The sequence below is a fragment of the Mugil cephalus genome, chromosome 20 (genome assembly GCF_022458985.1).
Source record: "Mugil cephalus isolate CIBA_MC_2020 chromosome 20, CIBA_Mcephalus_1.1, whole genome shotgun sequence".
NCBI classification, from domain to species: domain Eukaryota; kingdom Metazoa; phylum Chordata; class Actinopteri; order Mugiliformes; family Mugilidae; genus Mugil; species Mugil cephalus.
In genome coordinates this window covers 5614873-5634657 of record NC_061789.1, presented here as the reverse complement: position 1 = coordinate 5634657, position 19785 = coordinate 5614873, and the positions used below count along the sequence as shown (strand labels likewise).

The 19785-nt window shown below is 41.0% G+C and overlaps 1 protein-coding gene across 2 annotated transcripts; it reads right to left on the bottom strand.

Moving 5' to 3' along the window:
• Window positions 1-187: 187 nt before the first annotated feature.
• Window positions 188-19478, bottom strand: carhsp1 (calcium regulated heat stable protein 1). 2 transcript variants are annotated; one of them, XM_047572862.1, is made up of 6 exons: window positions 19271-19478; window positions 17518-17669; window positions 3709-3866; window positions 3262-3370; window positions 2347-2469; window positions 188-831 (listed from the first exon to the last, which is right to left on the bottom strand). In XM_047572862.1, the coding sequence occupies exons 3-6, from the start codon at window positions 3788-3790 to the stop codon at window positions 669-671; spliced, it is 477 nt and encodes a 158-aa protein (XP_047428818.1). In that variant the 5' UTR covers window positions 3791-3866; window positions 17518-17669; window positions 19271-19478; the 3' UTR covers window positions 188-668. The 2 variants fall into 2 exon arrangements, with proteins under 2 accessions (XP_047428818.1, XP_047428817.1); XM_047572861.1 differs by lacking the exon at window positions 17518-17669 and having other exon boundaries at window positions 19271-19477.
• Between the last annotated feature and the right edge of the window lie 307 nt (window positions 19479-19785).

The window sequence follows — 19785 nt, the reverse complement described above, 5'->3', positions numbered from 1 at the left end:
TTTATGTACATAAAAATTTTATATAAAAATTCTACGTTTCGGTCTCATTTCTTGATTTGTGATAAAAAACGATAAATTAATAAACAAAAAACAAACAAACAAAAAAGTTGTAATGTTACTTCCCTCTATCTTAAGTAGGAGACAACACAAAGAGAAGAAGAACTAAAATGAAGAATAAACCATAATGTAACAGTTGAAAATGCTTTAATTCACTTGTATAGCCACGCAAACATGACCAAACACGTTATATTCTGATGTAAGTAGGCACGAGAAGAGCAGTTAAGTTCTCTGGATAGAAGTAGGCACACGTAGTACACCTGGAAACATGAGCCACGGTTTGGGACTCAAAGTTGTCTTTCATAATTCAAAAAAAATCTTTCTCTCCTCCCCCCAATCCCATGAAATCCCTTTTTAAACACTGTACTAGTAAAACTGCAACATGTGAGCTCTAAATAAAACTAATGTTAAGTCTTTCTATGATTAATTAACCTCAAACTCAACTGTGTGGTTTCCCGAGAAAAGATCTCACGGCGTCTCACGACCTCTGACGTGTCCCAGAGTCTCAAACATCAACAACTCGAGTTTTATCTCATCGTCCTCTTCGTCCTCTTCCACCCATCCCTTCCTTCCTTCATTCCTTCATTCCTTCCCTCCCTTCCTCCTTCCCTTCAGCTGCTGACGACGTGTCCCGCCCAGGTCTCGTGCTTGGTTCCCGGGTTCAGGTGGGTTATGGTGACCTCCACCGCCTGGATCTTCTCGTGTTTGGGAGGGATGGAGCAAACCTTGTAGCTCATCTCGTCGCCTTCCACCGGCACGTACTCCCCCTCGATGCTGGAGAGGACATGGAAAGAAAAAGAACGTTACTATGACCGGTTACCAACGACTGGTTGAGAGCGAAATCATCAGTTGCCGTGTTTCCAAACCTAGAAATGCGCAAAAACCTAAATATCGCTATGTACGTTTCCAAAAACCTCTCAAATCAGGTCATGTGACCAGTTCATCTTCCTCAAAGTGAAGTCTCATGTGACGAGAATTTAAGTGAATTATGGGATGTTGCAAGACGAGACTTTACGACAATTAAATTCAATGGAAACACCTACAAAAAGCACTTGAACTTTATCGAAATTTCAGAAATATTGCTTTTATTTTGCCTTATTGCGCCTGTATCGCGTTTAGAGATGAAGCAGCAGAGCCTCATCACACCATGAAGCATTGGGGTGGTAATAATGTCCTGGTTTAGGCTGCATCTGAAGAGAAACTGGATCACGGCAGCAAGAACTTAATCCACTGGATATAATAATCCACCCATAAACATCTCAGGACTGAAGTGGTTCCTTTGTGAGGAACGGGCTAAAATTCAAGTCGCTGTAGACGGCGGATCAGCAGTTACCGGAAAACGTTCAGTTGCATCTGTTGCTGGAAACAAAGGTTGGCTTATGGTCTTGCACCTCACAGATATGTAATATTGGCTCATTTTTCCTGAATACACTAAGTCACATGTTTAATATTTCTGTTTAATCCAGGTTTACATGTCTACTTTCAGGACATTTTGGGTCATTTTTATGCAGAACTGCAGAAAATTCTGTCAAACATTTGTCCAATAACAATAGATTTGATTTGACGTATTGACTCTTTAGTTGCTAATCGCTCCTAACAGCTAGTCTACAACTGTGGACATATACAGATTTTACATCTTTTTCATTGAAAAACTAATTAATTTCAGAATTCTGATGTTTTTATTTCAGTGGCCCTAATCCTCTTCCGTAAATAGCTGCTTGATATGTCCAGAAACAACGAGCTATAAGAACCATTAAAGTAAGTAAGTTGTGCTTTGAGCACCTAAAAAAACCGGGCTGAAATCCAAGCAGAGCTGCAAATTGGATTTGCTGAGCGATTCTTCCAATAAAAAGTGACGTATTTAAGTGATTTATAAACCAAAACAACCTGAAAACACTCAATTACTGGACGATGGAGGAGGAGCGACAAAGTTTACTGGGACGTTTCCACACCTATAATAACCCTCCAAGACGAGCTGCTGTGTCCAAACAACTTCAGTGCCACGTGGGCAGTCTCTTTTTGACTAATTGTAGAGGATCAGGGGATTTCTGTGTGTGTGTGTGTAGGTGTTTTTTTAAACACTTGTGTTCACTGCTGACGTCTCTGCCTTTTAAGCCTGTGGGTGATAACAAAAGCAAATCGGTGAAGGTCATCAGATATTCAGCTTCCCTCCTACGCACTGCTGCAGCCACGGCGGCCGCCCGGCCCTGTGCAGTGATTAAAACTGAGAAAACATGAAGGTAAATTAGATTAAATCGGATCTAAACCGCTCTTCGGCGGCGCACTCACTCCGAGATGTGGACGAAGATGTCGTTGCCCCCGTCCGATGGCGTGATGAAGCCGTGGCCTTTGGAGCGGGAGAAGTATTTACACACACCAGTGAACACGGGACCCTCGGCTGCACGGGCCGTCCTGAAGGCACGGAGGGAGAGGTCACACAGTCATGTCAGAGTTGTGTTAGAGTCAATGTTGCATGATGCAATGTGTAATTTTCTCCTGATTTTCATTGATCAAAGCCAGTGCAGGATTCAACCAACACATCCGAACTTCTTATTTTTTAACTGTGTGACAACTTTAATTAGTCAAGAACAAAGTGACTTAGAGCGATTCTGACTTTTGTGATGGAAACTTCAGAGCGTTGGCTTTTAAAAAAGACCAAGACCATGAACGAGCTCCAAAATGTTCATGAACAGCATTCAGTTTACTTTAAAAAGGCGTTTATTTGCAAAAAACGCTGAAATAAGGAAAGATTAAAAATAAAAGGTCCTTCTCTGTTAGGTCTATTAGCAGAATTCACTAGGTTACTGTTACAGTGAGGAAGTAATACAATATGAATCTATATTATTAATATGATATTTATTTATATTCTAGTTTATTCACTATAGTCTCCTTTGTTGTGTCATAATTGTTATTATGTCCCTATTGGCACTACATTGTATTGAAAATCATGAAAAACAGCAGATATGTATGAATAAAAAACTAAGTTAAGTTAAAAAAAAAAGAAAAAGAAACACAGATCTATCATTGTTACACATTTTCGTTTTCGTGAGTTTCATGGTTTTGTTTGTCTTTCTATCATCAATCAACAAAGCTTCACTTTCAATACAGGCAACACATGTCAAACCTGCTCCACTGTGTTGTGTTTGGTTATTTTTTAAATTTTTTTATTTTGAGTGCTTGTGCGTTTTGTGTGTTTGTCCTCACGCTGAGCAGGTCCTGTTTCTTCGCGTGGGCAGAGGGCTGGGGACGAGGTAGCCTCTCATGGGGGAGGGCGAGCGGTCTCTGTGTCTGCAGGATGGAAGCTTCAGGGACTCTGAGAAGAAAAATCACATTGAAACATAGAAACATAGTAAGATGGGACAATGTTGTGGCGCCGTTTGTGTTCTGCCTCCAAACGTCACCACACGAGATAATAAAGAATTTTACCTTCAAAGATAAAATTTTCATGTTTACGGTCAGATGTTCTTTCTCCACATGATTACTTTTGGGGTCAGTTCATGCTTTTATTTTGGTAGTGGAGCGGGACAGGAAGTTAAGCTCACATGTTTGACCCACAGACTGTATGAAAAATGGACGACACGTCTCCATTTCCATGGGGCACCCACTCCCACAGTGGTCATAATGTTATGGCTAATCTGTGCGCGTCCTTACCTGGAGAATGGGGGGATCCCGCGGATGGGAGGGGAGGGGTCACGGGTCGAGACCCCTGGATGGGCGTGGCCCGAGAGGACATGTCAGGAGAGGCGGGGCCAAAAGGGTGGGGAGGAAGAAGGATGAAGAAAAAGTGGGAAAATGTAGATGTTAAACACCTGGAGAGAAAAGAAGAAAGAAAAAAAATATATTTAGAGTCGTCAAATTCACAAGTACACACAAAAAAAATGAACTGAATCAGTGGCTGTCTGTCTGGCTGGTGGTGGCAGAGCCCTCGCTACCATGGCAACAACAATTTGAGGACAGGCCGATCGCCGCGGCGACCTGACAGAAGCCCCGGAGACGGAGAACAGTCCCCTCATTCACCTCCTCGGCCCCGGGTCTTACATCACCGGCCCGTCGACCAATTAGGGCAGCGGCAGAAAAAGAAAACCTCCATTGAGTTCTACTTTCCATTACGGGGCGGATTGTTGAAAAGAAAATTACACGGCGGAGCGGCGGGAGCTGTTAAACAAATAATAAAAGAGGAATGAAAGAGGAACGGGGAGCTCATGGACTCTCTCTGTGTGTGTCTCAACACACAAAACGTTTCCAGAAGCAGAGCTTTCAATACCAGACGAAAAACAAAACAAAAAAAAGGTCTTTAGGTTCTTCTTAAGATGAAAATAATTAATATTTTTACCCAAACAATGGTGTGAAATAAACCCACTGAGTATACGCTCAAGCTTCTTTAGCTTTTTATCCTGACACACTGATTCTGGTCAATTCTCTTTACAGCTACATTAACAAACAGCAAAAAGCAAAGCTGGTTAGTTAGCACTTAGCAGCTAGGCTAATTGGCTACATGTAAATTAGAGGAAGGCTTTATTCTAGTGACACAACAGAATAATGGTAATGTGAATTTAGCTCATTTTCACCCATGGCTGACAGCAACAGCAACAATTAAGCTAGTTAGCAAACCACTCTTCGGTGGCCTACATATAAAGGTCAGAAAATGTCCCACAGCTAAGTGCTTTAGCCTCTTTTTCCATAATACCTGGAACGTTGGGCAGTTATTTCCAATTTACCGCAAGTTATAATAGTATAATAACCTTCAAGGAGAGGCTCAAGAGAAATTACGATAATAAGCTGTAAAGTACAACGTCTTAGCTTCCAGAAACCACTGGAGTTTTTCCAGTAGCATTCACTGTAAAGCAAAGTAGCGTAAACGTGCTGTGAGCGACACATTTGGTTTTAAAGGGTTGATGTGACTTCAGTCAAAACTTGAACTTAACAAAAAATCCTTGGGATTAGCCCAGATACCGATTAACCAAACTGTTATTCCCATTACCCTCAGCTAAAATATGAATTTAGGGGTAATAAGCAACTGTTAGCATGCTAACAAGCTAATGCAGACTTCACATTCCAATTAAAAGCTCAGGTCAACAAAGGATATTAATACACAGGTTTTGGCAGCTTTCCCTCAGCAGATTAAACACACACTAAATCAGCTAAATGGTGCGTTCACCATAAATGGATGACGACACAACAGCGACAACACAGGCAATATTTTAGGCTGAAGTTGAAATCAACTTTGCAAGACAGATTTAAGGAAACCACTTCTTCAACTTCCTTCGTCACGAACTGATAAGAAACCAGCCATGGCCAGGCACCGTGACGGAAATGGAGTAAAGGCAGATCAGGGTTGTGATGGATTATCTGGCTCTGTGGAATCTGGTTTTCACACAGGACAAAAAAAAAAGAAAAAGATGAATAATAAATCATGAAGGGCGGGGAAGCAACCACTGCCTATCTCTCACTGGAACGAGAGTGCGCAGACAAACCTGAAATACTGCAAACGATGGGAAAAGCCAAACACCTGCAGATCCCTGGGTCTCCGTCTGCAAAGGTTTGGCGTTGCAGCAGGGGTCTGAAGGGGTCTTACAGTTATGTTGCACGAAACACATCGAGCATCTGATCCGTCTTAACTTAATATATATCTGGTAATGTAATAACAGCCCCTCTGGACATCAAGCAGCCCTTAATAACCCAACAACAACACACACATATATCTATATTTCAGTATTTCTTTCTTTATAAAAGAGGCAACAGCAACCCTCCCAAACAATGCAGATGTGAATCAGCAAATTTATTGTCATTTGGGATGCAGTTAAAAAGAGCTGAGGCATAAAACAAACAAATCATTAAGAGGGGAGGAAATAGCAGGCTGAGGAGATCAGCAGCAGGGAAGGAGCAGGGCTTCTGCAACGAGACGGAAAAGTGGCAGATAAACAAGAGATAATGCCCGAGAGGGGTTTGGAAACCACGATAAGGAGAGTACAGATTTAGCCCGTGAAGTCTTGCTCTTCACTCCATGGCTGCTTTAAACGCCACTATGGCGGTTGGATGTTTTACTACCCAGCTAGAAAGTCTGCTGCTGAGTCTGACACTAAACCTGCTGTTTATTTACACTGTAAAATACTGGTTAGAGATGTTAACCTTCCTGTAGCTTGTTTTACGACCATATACCCCAAAAATCAAAGACCGGCTAGTTATGTTCGATACCACCGATTTCCTTTCTGATCCGATACTGAGTAAAATTCAGGCTGATATCGGCGATACCAATCTGATATCGACACCCTAATGTGTCTGGTAAACCTGAAAAACGGACATCAGAGTAATTTATTTATTTATTTTCAAGTATTGGAAATGTTTTGCCTAAAAAAAAGAAAGAAATAAGTAAAATAATAGGACTATTATATATATATACTACTATATAATGAAAACTTGCATCTTAATTCTGACCCTGTGTGAAAATATTGATGTTTTGATTTGATTTTAGAGCATAAAGACCTGGTGCTGGAAGTATCGATATTTCAGTATCGACCCGCGCATCACTACTAAGCATCACTTGAGATCCAATCTCAGTTTCTCCCATTGTACAGAAATAAACACCAACATTACTTCAGACTCAGCCGCTGTCTCTAATGGATCGCTGCTGCCGTTTCAGAACCACAAACAGAACCACACAACCTCACAAAGAAATGATTCATATTCTGGAACAAGTGTTGAAGACTGTGTGGATAATTGTTTATTGGGCGGAGTTCTACGAAGGTCAACAAGTAAGAATTGTCTGTTCTTGTCCGACTGATTAGAGACACAAACAAATCAATGCATCAATCACAGCTGTCGTCGTCTCTGACATTTAAGCATACGTTTCGACGTACAAGTGACACGCAACTACAAATCTGTCTTAACCTAAAGGATGTAAACGCAAATATTCTACTTTTGGAGTAAACACAACACAAATAAAGGAAAGTATGGATTCTAATCACAACATTTTCAACAAAATAATGCATCTGTAGCAACGTTAAACAACAACATTAGTAAGTTAAGTAACAGCATCTTAAGATAAAAATGGTAAAGTCTTATTGCATCAAAGATTACGATTGATTGACCATGAAAGGCAAAAATGATCATTTAACTGGAAACAAATGAAGAAGCGATAACAAGTAGTCCATAATATTCTTTTAAATAAGAAAAGCATAACTGAAACAGCTTGAGTCAAAAGGTGCTGAACAGAATGTGTAAATACGTCGAGTCGTTAAATGTGCCAAACAGGAAGATAAGGGGCACATACGTTGAATATGTTAAGATAAGACGAGGCCTGTAATAAGCTCAGACATGATAACACACCCGCCTATGTGTTTGTAGATCAAATACTTACAATGTGCTTACACAAACATCGCGCACACAGGCACAACTTTCACTCAAATTCATAGAGACAGATTTGAAACCACAATTGCTCTGTTTACATAAGACCTGGTGCATAATCCTCTTCTCAATAAAAACACGAGGAGGAAAGTCAGTCGACATTACAAGACTTTAAGCAATGAAACGTTGACTTTTCTTGTCTAAACTACACACATTGATTGTGTAAGAAATGACACATTGCTCTGTTTTGCATGAGTGCCTTCGGGTGAACAAGAACCAGTCATTGGGGAAGAGAAAGATCCTCCGATGACGGGTCCTATTTAAATCTCCAAATCCCCACCAGTCACCAAGAAGCTGCTTGGAAGAAACTCCCCAGGTCAAGTTGCCTTTCTCCAGTGTCTTTGGATGAACCTTGACCTGGATGTCTGAGAACCTTCACAGACACATCATTGGCATTTTTGTCTTTTTCTGACATATTTGAATAACAACTTCTTTAAAATACTGCATTCAGCTAAGAAATTGCAAAATTGCACTTTCAATCTTCAGAAAGAATGTCATTGGCGTCAGAAGCTAGTACTACAGAAGTAACTTATACCCCTTTCACATCAGACCCGGGTCGACCTGCCTTTTGTGCATCATCGCGTCGACAACATCATCAATACACATGTAAGTGCACCGAATCTCCCCTTCTCCATGGATGAAGAGCAGCTTGCGGATCTCACAGCCTCACCAGTCCGCTGCCATGATTGATAAAAAAGTGCACCATATCGCTGTACAAGCTGTATAAAAACACAAGCACGCATGCACAGTGCACAACAAGATTCCCTGGTACGATTTCCCGAATATGACATAATAGAACTGTGCTTCCATTAACGATCGTGTAACAACACATTTGATTGAAAAACTGGACAAAAATCTGTGTCCTTCATAGATCGGTCTCTTACGGGAGTAAACTTTGTCCTGTTTTTGAGCTGCTCGCAGCCCTGGAGCTTCTACAATGACACAGTCTGACAGGCCGTCCTGTTACAGAATCAGGATGTGACAGGCAGGTACATCAACGTCATCGTGTAAATTAGTGGGTCCAGGTGGCATTCCTGTAGTCATTCAACCCGAGTCGAAAACCTTTTCCGTTTGATGTGAAAGGAGCTTTAGACTTAGCAGACTTATTCTTAAACATTGGTCTTCCAAGCAAAATCCTTCCCTTTTCTAGTGCGCTAATCATCAGTACCCTAAGTAAAGGTCAGCCTACGACTGAATTTCAACTTTTGGACGGATGCACTCACGCACTCTTTGGTATTATGTGGCCTTCATAGTTGGATCAATGGTTGAATGCTGTTCAGTAACAACAAATAAACTAAAATGTCTTTCGTTAGCATAGCCAAACAACTACTGTGTCTCTTTGTCCAGACCAATGTTTCCAAAAAGCCTCCTCTTTCCTGCAGCTGTTCTTGGACAGCAAAGAATGACAGCTTTTTCCTGGCATGCCTTCCAGGCAGGTTAAAATTGTGCAACATTTGGGGTTCATGCAGACTTCTTTTTCTACCAAAACTTCTGCTCTTGGGATTAATTGCATAAGGCAGTCAGGCCTGGACCAATTCGGGGGGTTGTTTGAAATCAAAGCCACATGTCCATGATTTTCCGTACAGAGAGCTCTTTAGTTCTTAGCATTACGACAACCTTTATAAACAGGTACCTCTTTCAAAGAGGATCAGTGTCACAAAACCTAATTACTTTGTTTATGTTTAAAGGTTAATGTGTGAATAAGCAGTATTAGGTTTTGGCGCAATACTTGAGAGGTTCCACAGAATTTCAGCAGAATTCAAACACGCACAAACAAGCTCTTAAGACCGGATACCTCATAAGTCGCTTTACAAGGATGAGATAATGTCAGGCTTGGATTGTGGATCATCAAGGTTGGATATGCCAACAAGTCTTCAGGCTCACATTTCAAACTTTCAAACTTTTCCACTAATCATGTTGCAAAGCAATTACGATGGGAATCTGACTAAATATTAACCTTAGTAACGTTAAAGCAATAGTCCTCGAGCCCTGATCATCTGGAGAACCATATACTGGTGGAACTGATTACAGGTGAGTATCTGACCATTAACACTTTCAAGTCAAGTTTGTTTGTGATGTGAAAAACCAAAGAATTGTTCCTAATAAAACACCTAAACTGAAGAAAAGCTGAGAAAGCTCCTTAGATGAGTGGCAAGATGTCTTCAAAAAAATCTACAAGTCCAGTTGCCCTTGTTTAAGCTTTATTTTTGGCTAAGACAATAACCTGAATGACTGAGAACCTTTCAGATATCTAGAGCCCTGAGTTTTGCAAAGTTACTTAAGAGTGATAGGAACAGCACACCGGCTAGCTAACATTAATACCTCAGGTTTCCTGGGGCTCCTCACAGAGGTAGATACCCAATGTAAAACTGAGTAGCTCAAAGAAACTACTTAAATCACATTAATTCAAATTAGAAATTGTGACCAAACGCTGACGACTTTGCACCCGTGCTACATCACTTCCTGTGGCTCTGGAAAATACCAAATCAATGGCTTCTTTTTATTTTGACTCTTTCTGTATAAATGCAGCATCGACTTTCTCTATACTTCTCTTCCAGGCACAAACAATAGCCATGCTCTTTATTTTTATCTCTCTCACACACACACACAGCAGCGGATCAAACCTCTGTCCATTGGAATTTTCCATAATAGTTCCCTGGATACCGTGACACCCGGAGACCCTGCTGATACAGCAAATACCAATCCAGTGGATCACAATTTACACAAAGAACACACCATCTGCACATGCCATTATGCCTGACGACCACAACCTCTACACAGATAGGTCATATCCATTAATGTAGAGAGGAGCATTCACATTGTTTAGTATCTATAGCTACTCTGTGTTATTGATTTCTGGCCCTAATCACTCAAAAGTCTGTGCAATGCATCTTCAGAAAGACGTTCTGCTGCAAGGGTCTTTGAGGTTTTAATTGGGTTCAAAGTAGAAGAAAGTGCAACAAAATCCACCCATTAGCTCAATACTGGTGCATTCCATTTGTACTCAGAAGTTGGAATTTCCGAGTAACGAGTTGGTATGAAGTCAGATTTCCTACTTGGAAAACCAGAGGATCCTCAATACGACCAAGCTGAGTTACCAAGATGGCCGCCCAGTGTGTGAGCATTAATCAGAAGCTCCTGTAATATTCCATTGATTAGTTTTTGTTGCACTAAATCGGTCGTACAGACAGTATTTTTCCATATACATACGTTGAAATGCTGCTACAGTGCAATTTAAGTTTTTCATGTGTTATATGGGGACTACTAGTCCATGTCGCGCTAACGATGGCTAAAAACGATAGCCTGGTAAAACCAAAACAGTGATTAATTGTGTACTTTTTCTAGAATTTTTTCTACGTGTGGTCGTGTGGTAGATTAAAACACTGTACATAACTTTCATAAAAAAACTCACGAGAAGGATCAAGTTATCTGTTCGATTTACCATTTGTGTAACTTAAATAGCCTAAATCTAATTTTTTAAGTCATTTTAACATTATAGTAACAATATTATTTTTAAACAAAAACAATAATAATAATAATAATTTCACATTGCACTCAAAAAATGTAAATATTGAACACACCACGCTTCCACCAACTTATAATCGGACGAGGCTAGCGCTTTCGAGGACGCGTCCATCCTGTTTTCCAACTTCTGTAACTAGAACGCCGATAACTCGACTGTGACATCATTCCAAGTCCGAGCTCCAACTTCCAACCTCTGAGGTAAATGAAACAAACCATAATAACCCGCTCATTTACACAGTGGGTCAGCGATAGGTGGTCAACACAATTCACCTAATTGTACTTGTGCTGCTTTTAAATCAGCTGGACCCAAATGTAGTAAATAAGTTGCACAAAACCTGAAGTATTTACATTGAATTCCCTTTAATGAATTAAGACAAACCAACAAGTATGACAAGTTGGACAAACAGAACTGCATTAGGTTCAAATACAGAAATTAAATGTAAAAAAGCAGTGTCTTACCACTACTACCTCACACCACACAGGGCTTAGCAGTGCTGACGCATGCTATTGTTACCATGCACGATGACAACAGCAGCTGTGGCCTGGCTCCTAACGAGGGATCGGGTCTGGTTTGAGAAACTAACTTGATTAAATTACCACAGAAAATTGCGAAGGACGCACTAGAATAACACTTTAGCCGCAGAGCTGTGTCGGCCAAAGAAAAAAACCCCGTGAAATTCAGGAAGTCGCCTCCCCTCCCCTCCCACCCGGCTGAGGTCTTCAAGCTGGATGAGGAAGGAAAAGTCACAGATCAGGAGAGATGAAAACAAAAACACAGATGAAGATAAAAAAGATTGACAGAGCCACTGAATGTGATCGGTTTGCCTTTTAGCCGGGGAGCATGTTGGGAATGGATATGGAGAAGAAGGAAGGACAATTTTCCTGCCATATCCTTCACCAGAAACTAACAATGGCAGCTAAGGCTGAACATCCACATCAGGTCACACCAGCCCCGACTAAAAGGACAGATCCTGTAGCTGTACAGGGGTGAGAAAAAAAAGAAGAGGTGGCAAAAGACTAATGACCACATGAGCCACTTTTAATCACCGCCTTCTATACTTTCACATCTCTTTTTACTCCCCTTTTTATCATTTGTCTCTCTCGCAGGTTCACTCAGTTCCTTGTTTACTCGAGGGGCAAAAAGAGAAAGCAGAGGAAATGTCACCGAGGATGAAACGACACAAAGGCAGCGTTACGAAAGGCGGCTGAATGCGACCCGACACGGATCCAGCAGGAACCAAATAGTCCCTTCATTGTTGCTCGACTACAAATTGAATTAATTTACCATTAGGTCTGCTGAAAAGCTGCACTTAGACAATTAAACCGCCGCGTCTCATCGAACCAGCGTTACACAAAATATGTTCTTTTGTTTCGTTGTCAACGTTTCGTTGTGAAGACTGACTGTGCTCTGGGGTCTGAGCAGTGAAACCGGTCGACTGGAGATGTAGAATTTGAGGAGAAATGAGCTTGATGACGCAAAATCAAAATTTGTGCCAGTAACTTTTTTGTTTTTTTGTCGGTTTGTTTTCGTTGAAGCCAGACTGAGATCTTATCAGAAACATTTTAAGATGCTGCTTAGATATCACCACCAACCACTGTTCACAGCAAAATAACTTAACTTAGCTCCCAGCTTTAAGGAGGTACACTTCTACACCGATCAGCCACAATATTATGACCACTACCAGGAGAAGTAAATAAAATCGACCATCTTGTGACACTACAATGTTGTGCAGGGAAACTTTTGGACCTGGTATTCATTCATGTGGATGTTACTCAGACATGTAGCACCCACCTAGACCAGACCAGATACTCCAACCCCCATAGCTAAGACAAAAACTGTTTAGGAACAACTCCAAAGATAAGATAAGAACAGCACAAGGTGTCGACCTGGCCTCCAGATTCACTAAACTCATCAAGAATCTGGAAGCACAAGAGAAGAAAGATCTGCCTGATCAGTGAAAGTGTCCATTTAAACAGCTTCTGGACTCTTCAACATCTAAAAATAGAGTCAAAGAATTTTATTCCACAGCTCTTGGATCCGTCCCACAGTGTTAAAATCATCCGAATCTGACATGAACCTCTTTGGACTGAGAGTCTCTGCAGCTGACGCCGTCCAAGTCGTCTCCATTATCAAACCGCCGCCGTGAATGAAGAGATGCAAACATCCCCAGACGGGTTATTGAGGACGTGCATGCACCGACACAAAGAAGGACAGAATGTGCTTTCAGCAGGAGTGAATGCAGAAAGCATTAACCTTAAACACACAAACAGCCATATTGAATTAAGCTGTGTGTGTCTGTGTGTGTGTGTGTGTGTGTGCTTGGATGCGAGTGTGGGTGTTTATGCGAGGCCAAACGTGAGAAGTGTGACAGCAAACGATGGTCCTGATCCGAGCGTTTGATGACTCAGCCCCTGATGTGCGTCAATGCAATGTTTCTCCCATAATTTAAACAGGCACAGATTCATGAGGGTTGAATGTAAACTGTGATTTGCATCAACTTGGATGATATAGCACGGCTATAATCGCAGAGAAATGGGATCCAGATCTTTCCGCATTAAATATATCCAACGTCTAAAGTGATTGTTATCACTGTTGAACAATCTTATGGATGAGCGCCAATAGTCTTGAGGCTACGACTCCACGCCAATAGTTGGCCGTTCGCCAGAGAGCACGTGGCTCTAGATTTTTGCAGCATGTACTGTCCAGTATTTGGTGGCTTATGATGGGGTTGGTGCATGTTGGATGCATTTGATTGGTTTGTCAGGCTTTAGGGTTAGGGTTAGGGTTAGGGTTAGTGTCCTACAGCGGAAAAACCCAGGAAGAACCAAGGCTGCATTCGAGAGACGTTTGTGATGCTGCTGAGAGAATCGCCGATCAGAGGAGGCACGATCGTGGTGATTATTAACTGCCTGAAGGGGAAACCTGAAGCTCTACACGCTAGCTTCAAATATACATTTAATATTTAACCATGTTCTTAGGGGCAAAGCGTCTCATTGAGAATATTAATTTCAATCTTCACAAAAATCAAAAGGGATAATTTATTTTAACTCATGATTTATTCAAGTTGGTTCTTCTGGTCAAAAGTGGGTAAGGAGTCAAGGCGCTGCCTTTGATTGAACTACTTTTACCATATCTTTTGTCATGAACCTTTGAGTCCATGTAAATTCAACTCCTTAGCTCAAAACAAAGCACAAATGATTAATGATTCGATAAAGAACAAGGAGCTCACTTGGGTGCATCTGTACGGGCTTCAACCACTTCGTGTCCTACTGCCCTTTTATCTAGTCTCCGTGTCTTTGTTCCGTTTTGTTTTGTGAAAACTCTAATGGAGACGCATGTTGATCGCTTTTCGGACGGCGCCTCCATCAGTCGATAGTGGCAACGCAGTCATTTCTGTTTTTCTATGGTCGACGACATGATGGATTGAACCCCTAGAGCTTTTACCCACAGGGGACGCTCTGTTTCCATGTATGAGGGCCAACGTTGTATTTTTTTTTTTTTACTTTTGTTAACAGGAAAACATCTCAGGATATCGCAGGGCTGGGTTCTCACTGGGTCCGATTCTTTAGCTTCCTTCTCCACTTTCCACATTCAGGAAGTTCTGTCTTTTCCTGAAGGTGTCGAGACCCGATGAACGCCGCTTCCTGGATACGACGGGAAAAAGAGGAGCAGCCCAGCTTTGTCCCGGGTAAAACCTTTTACTGCCGCATGAGCGCGTGATTAAGTTTTACTGCTGAAATAAAGCACTTGACACGAACAGCATTCCTCCAACTGTGTCAGGTTATAGGTCCAACTAGAGGAATGATTAAGGAATCTCATTTAGTCGCCTCCACAGCTTTGACCTTAATAAACGCTCGAGTAGTTTCCCAGGGCGATGGTTTAGGATTCCTCATATTTATTCTACTATCTGTCTGAGACCATAAGGCCAGAGAGGGCATCTGAAAACCCTTTGAACGAGGCAAAGTGGGCAGGGTAAGACAAAAAGCAGGCCACGGAAAACAAAAGGGAATTTGTTAGCCGTCCCCTGTAGGGTTCACCAAACAATGCAGCCTTCTCTGAAAGGAACATAAACAAATTGCTGTTGTCAGTTTTTTTACTTCAGCTGTCTTTTATAATTGGTCACTTCCCGTGGGTAAAGACGTCCTCCCTTCCATTAAACGGACTGGGACCTGTTCTAGACAGGTCAGTTCGCCCAGATATTTGCTTTTAATGTGTATTTCTTTGACATGCATGGCGCCGTTTATAAGAACGAGTTGTTGTCCTCCACATCAAGAATCCATGAAGGGATCGTCACATTGAACGGTCCAAATACCACAATACAAACAGTGCAATTAGAGCTTGTGTGCCGTGTCTTGGGCGTACGCTACCATCGCCTGGTTGTGTTTACAGAGCACTCAGACTTTCCCACCATGTAATATGACACTGCTGCAGGTATAATAAAAAGACAGAAAAACACCTCAGGCCGTCTCAGGTGAGGAATTCGTCTTTAAAATGAGACCTCGACACGAATCAAACGTCACGGGAACCTAAACACACATCCTATGACTTAAATTCTTGTCCTAATACGTATCAGTGTTTAATAGTATTTACTTAAAGCCTGTAAAATAATGTAAAAGGTGTGAACAAAGACCATTTCTTAACCTTTTTTGTGATATCTTGAGATGTTCGGTGCAGACAACACAAAAATATTCACCCAGAAAAGCTAATGATCACAATGGAACAGCCAATTTTCAAATACGTTGACAATTCTTTTACCTATTTGGCAATTTAATTCATGTTTTAGTCTTAGCTGTGACTATCTTGACAGTCCTGAACTACTCTGAACTCCTGGCTATTTTAAAAATTTGCATGTAGGGTTAGCAGCTTACGTCTGTGCGGAAAGCTAGCAACCCGTCACTGTAAATGCATAAATGTAAGCCTTGATGTAATTTAGACACAAGTTTTTTTTTAATTTGGTTATGTTGTAAATGCGTTTATTTTTGCTATAAAGATGAGGACGCTCGACATTGGATCCTGCCTCAAGTGGCCATTTGAAGAAGTGCAGTTTTTGCCACTGTCGCTGGTTACTGCTTTAAGTACTTTACATGTTTCTGGGTTCTTGACTCCCTAAATTCTCAAACATTGTTGTACATGAGAAGGATATATAATCACTGTAAAGTGTGTTAAACTGTATTCTTTAGCAAGAGGAAACAGGCTTCTAATAAGGTTTCATAAAAGCGTATAAACGCAAAGGAAAGGTCATTAATTAAAGCTGCGTGTCCCATAATCAGAAACTAATTACATGCAGCCCAACTGAAGCTCGAAGCCGAAGAGCTGTGTCACCACAGAGGCTGTCTTCTCGCTGCATAATCAGCCCAAATGCTGGGATGAAAAGAAAGGACAACTCTTCAGAGCTGTCATACTGTATGTGAGTAATACACTGGTTTGGTTGAAGCAGTGGAGAGAAATCAGATCTTTTTTTAAACCCAATGTAATGCAAGGTTAGAGCAGTGATGATGGCTACCTTGGCTAACCTGGACAGTCGCGGTAGAAACAGATTAAGATACTTTTAGCTGCACCTGAGGCATATTTTCATAGCAAAGAGCAAAGAGTCTATATTTACACGGACATTTTGAATATTCTAAGTTTACCTGTTAAACAAAGTGCTAACTTGGTTGGTGATGTGCCTTCACACCTGTATTTCCAAAAGTATAGCCTACACTGATGGGGTGATAAACGCAGGTATGCGTCCACAACCCATTCCACTCATTGTTGAGTGGAATTTGCCCTTAAGACAAACAGCAGGAAACAAAAATCTGCACAAAAAAAATCCCCACATGTTCTCACTAAATTTTCCATTTTCATTTTATCACGTTTGTGAGCTGCTGTTGGAATAATTAATTAATGTCCAATAATTAATACATCAAATAATACATCAATTAACTATCAATAGTGATAATTTTAAAAATATTTTATGGTAGTAGCCACATGTTTCTGAACTGCAATGTTTCTAATTTGTGATGCTATGTTTCTAATATGTGGAGCCACATGTTTCTAATCTTTGATGCTATGTTTCTAATCTGTGAAGCTACAGGTTTCTAATCTGTGGAGCCACATGTTTCTAATCTTTGATGCTATGTTTCTAATCTGTGAAGCTACATGTTTCTAATCTGTGAAGATACATGTTTCTAATCTGTGAAGATACATGTTTCTAATCTGTGGAGCTACATGTTTCTAATCTTTGATGCTATGTTTCTAATCTGTGAAGCTACAGGTTTCTAATCTGTGGGGCTACATGTTTCTAATCTGTGGAGCTACATGTTTCTAATCTTTGATGCTATGTTTCTAATCTGTAGAACTACATGTTTCTAATCTGTGAAGATACATGTTTCTAATCTGTGGAGCCACAGGTTTCTTATTTGTGATGCTATGTTTCTAATCTGTCAAGTCACATGTTTCTAATCTGTGGAGCTACATGTTTCTAATTATGACACTATGTTTCTTATCTGTGGAACCACATGTTTGTAATCATTTAACCGTTTGTGCTTTACCTTTTCCTATTTCAGCATGAAATTTGGTGGAGACAAAGCCCTGACCTCAGCCCCATTCAGCGCCTTTGGAATTTGCTGGGATGGCGACAGCATCGACGCCAACGTTGTCGGTGCTGAATGGGAGCAAATCCCCACAGCCGCTGTCTAAAGATCTGAATAAAAACCAGAGGATGGAAGACTTTCATATCAGCTGATTTAAAGACTAATGGGGCTGGTGTGCAGTGAGATGTTGAGCAATCAATTAGGGTAAAGACGAGGGGTGCTCATACTGTGGCTTTTTTCCGTCTTCATTCATTTACCTTTATTATGCGATTAAAACATTTTGTCTAGATGTTCATTTATTGTCAAACTCAGCAGCAGCTCTTCATCCCTTACCCCCCCCCTCCGCCCCGCCTCTCTCTCTCTCATTGTCATTGCTTTATTGCCTGCAGCCAGCACTCACAGGGGACTATTACAGCGAATCATATTGCACAACAACATGCAAGGCCTCCACAACAAGCTGCAGCTTTACAAGAGGCACAGTCATAAAAATTCCTGGCCAGGTATTCAAATCAGTGCAAGCAGCACGGTTAACTGGACCGCGGGAATTAGGACAGCGACAGTTTATGATTTGGCCTCGGTTGCGTTACGTAAAGCGGTTCACATACTGCTGCACGAACAGGGTGAAATTTGATACACCTGATGCATGAAGAGGAAATGCCTCTTCATGTCAAGATGAAATTCAAACACTGCAGACCAGGGGGGACCGTGAAGAACCGTAATGTTAAGACGCTTTTTAAACACTGAGGTCAAAATGTAGTAGTAGTAGTTGTTGTAAATGGTGCTGGTTGTTTGGGCAAGCATGGACGCAGTATATTCAGGAGAGTATTCTGGATTTGTTTCGAAAATTTGCAAAAAATATATGTTTGGAATTTCATAGAAGCATTAAAAACGTATTTTTAAGGTAGATTTAGGACAGATTAAACTAATTTGTGATTAAATATTGTGATTTTTTGAATGATTTCTGCTACCAAACACCACCTTAATGCATGCAGTTTCTCATCCAGTGCCACCAGCAATTTAAAACAAACAAAAAAAAAAGACCAAGGACATTTAAGCTGCTGAAATAAAAGCACTCTGTAAAATCACCCAGAGGATTTTCTGTACAGTCTCCTCTGAACAAGCCAAAACATGCAAGGACGTATGTAAATGTAGGCTCTGCAAAAGCTCATTGTTAACCTGAGTGCAGGTCTGATAAAGATAAAGAAGGTGCCACCAAAACTTTTTTGTTTTTTATTTTTTTAAAGCCCCATTTCGAGCTACTAACTAAAGCCACATCCTGACCGAAACCGTGCGGGTTGATGGCGCCTTCACTAGACTAGAAATGTGGGACAAAAAAACAAGCACGTCCATTTCTGGTTTCACCCAACAACACCAACAATAACAGCTGGTTTGACTGTGTGAAGACAAAGCAACTCGCCACCTCTGCACTCATTTGAGGTTAATGTTTTTCTCATAATGAGCTGCTGGTGGATTCCTAACAACCACGAGAAGCTCTTACACGAACTCATCTCCCTGCACTTCATTGGAAAGGAAGGGGGTGTGGACAGCAGAGCCTGACTACACGTCTATGAATGAAAAGCTGTTTTTTCCCACCATACAAAAAAAGGGTAAACGCGACATACCTTAAATTTACGCATAAATAAATGAAATAAAAAAAAAGTGACAGCTGTTATGTCAGACCGTTCGTGGGGCGTTTGAGCGCATCACTCACCTTCTTATTCTTCTTCTTCTTCTTCTCCAACTTCACGACTCTTATTTCAAAAAAGAAAAAAGAGTAAATCAAACCCTTGGCAGAGTTAAATTAATTTATTTTCGTTGATTCTGCCGACGCCGCTGTGCAGGACGTTCGCGGTGGTTCAGGGTTGAGTCTCCAGGAGAACAAGCTGCGTAAATACTTCACTCTTCTTTCACTCTCGTTTTTTTTTTCTCTCCCTAGTGGGCGTGTCTGTATCTCCGGTGACGTCGTCTGTTACCGTAATACACATAACAAACACGCATCTTACCGTAATTTGTAGGCACAACGCGCACCCCAAAACAGTTAAGAATTTGAAGATTAAGAATAGTCTTTCTTTTTTCAATTCAACGAGATTTGTTTCCATTGTATATATGTACGTAAATAGTAAAAACAGGATAAACAAAACTGTAGGAAATATATATGTTTAATTTAAACCTGAATCAGAATGGAACATAAATATGACTAGAAATACGAATTTCAATGTAAATATA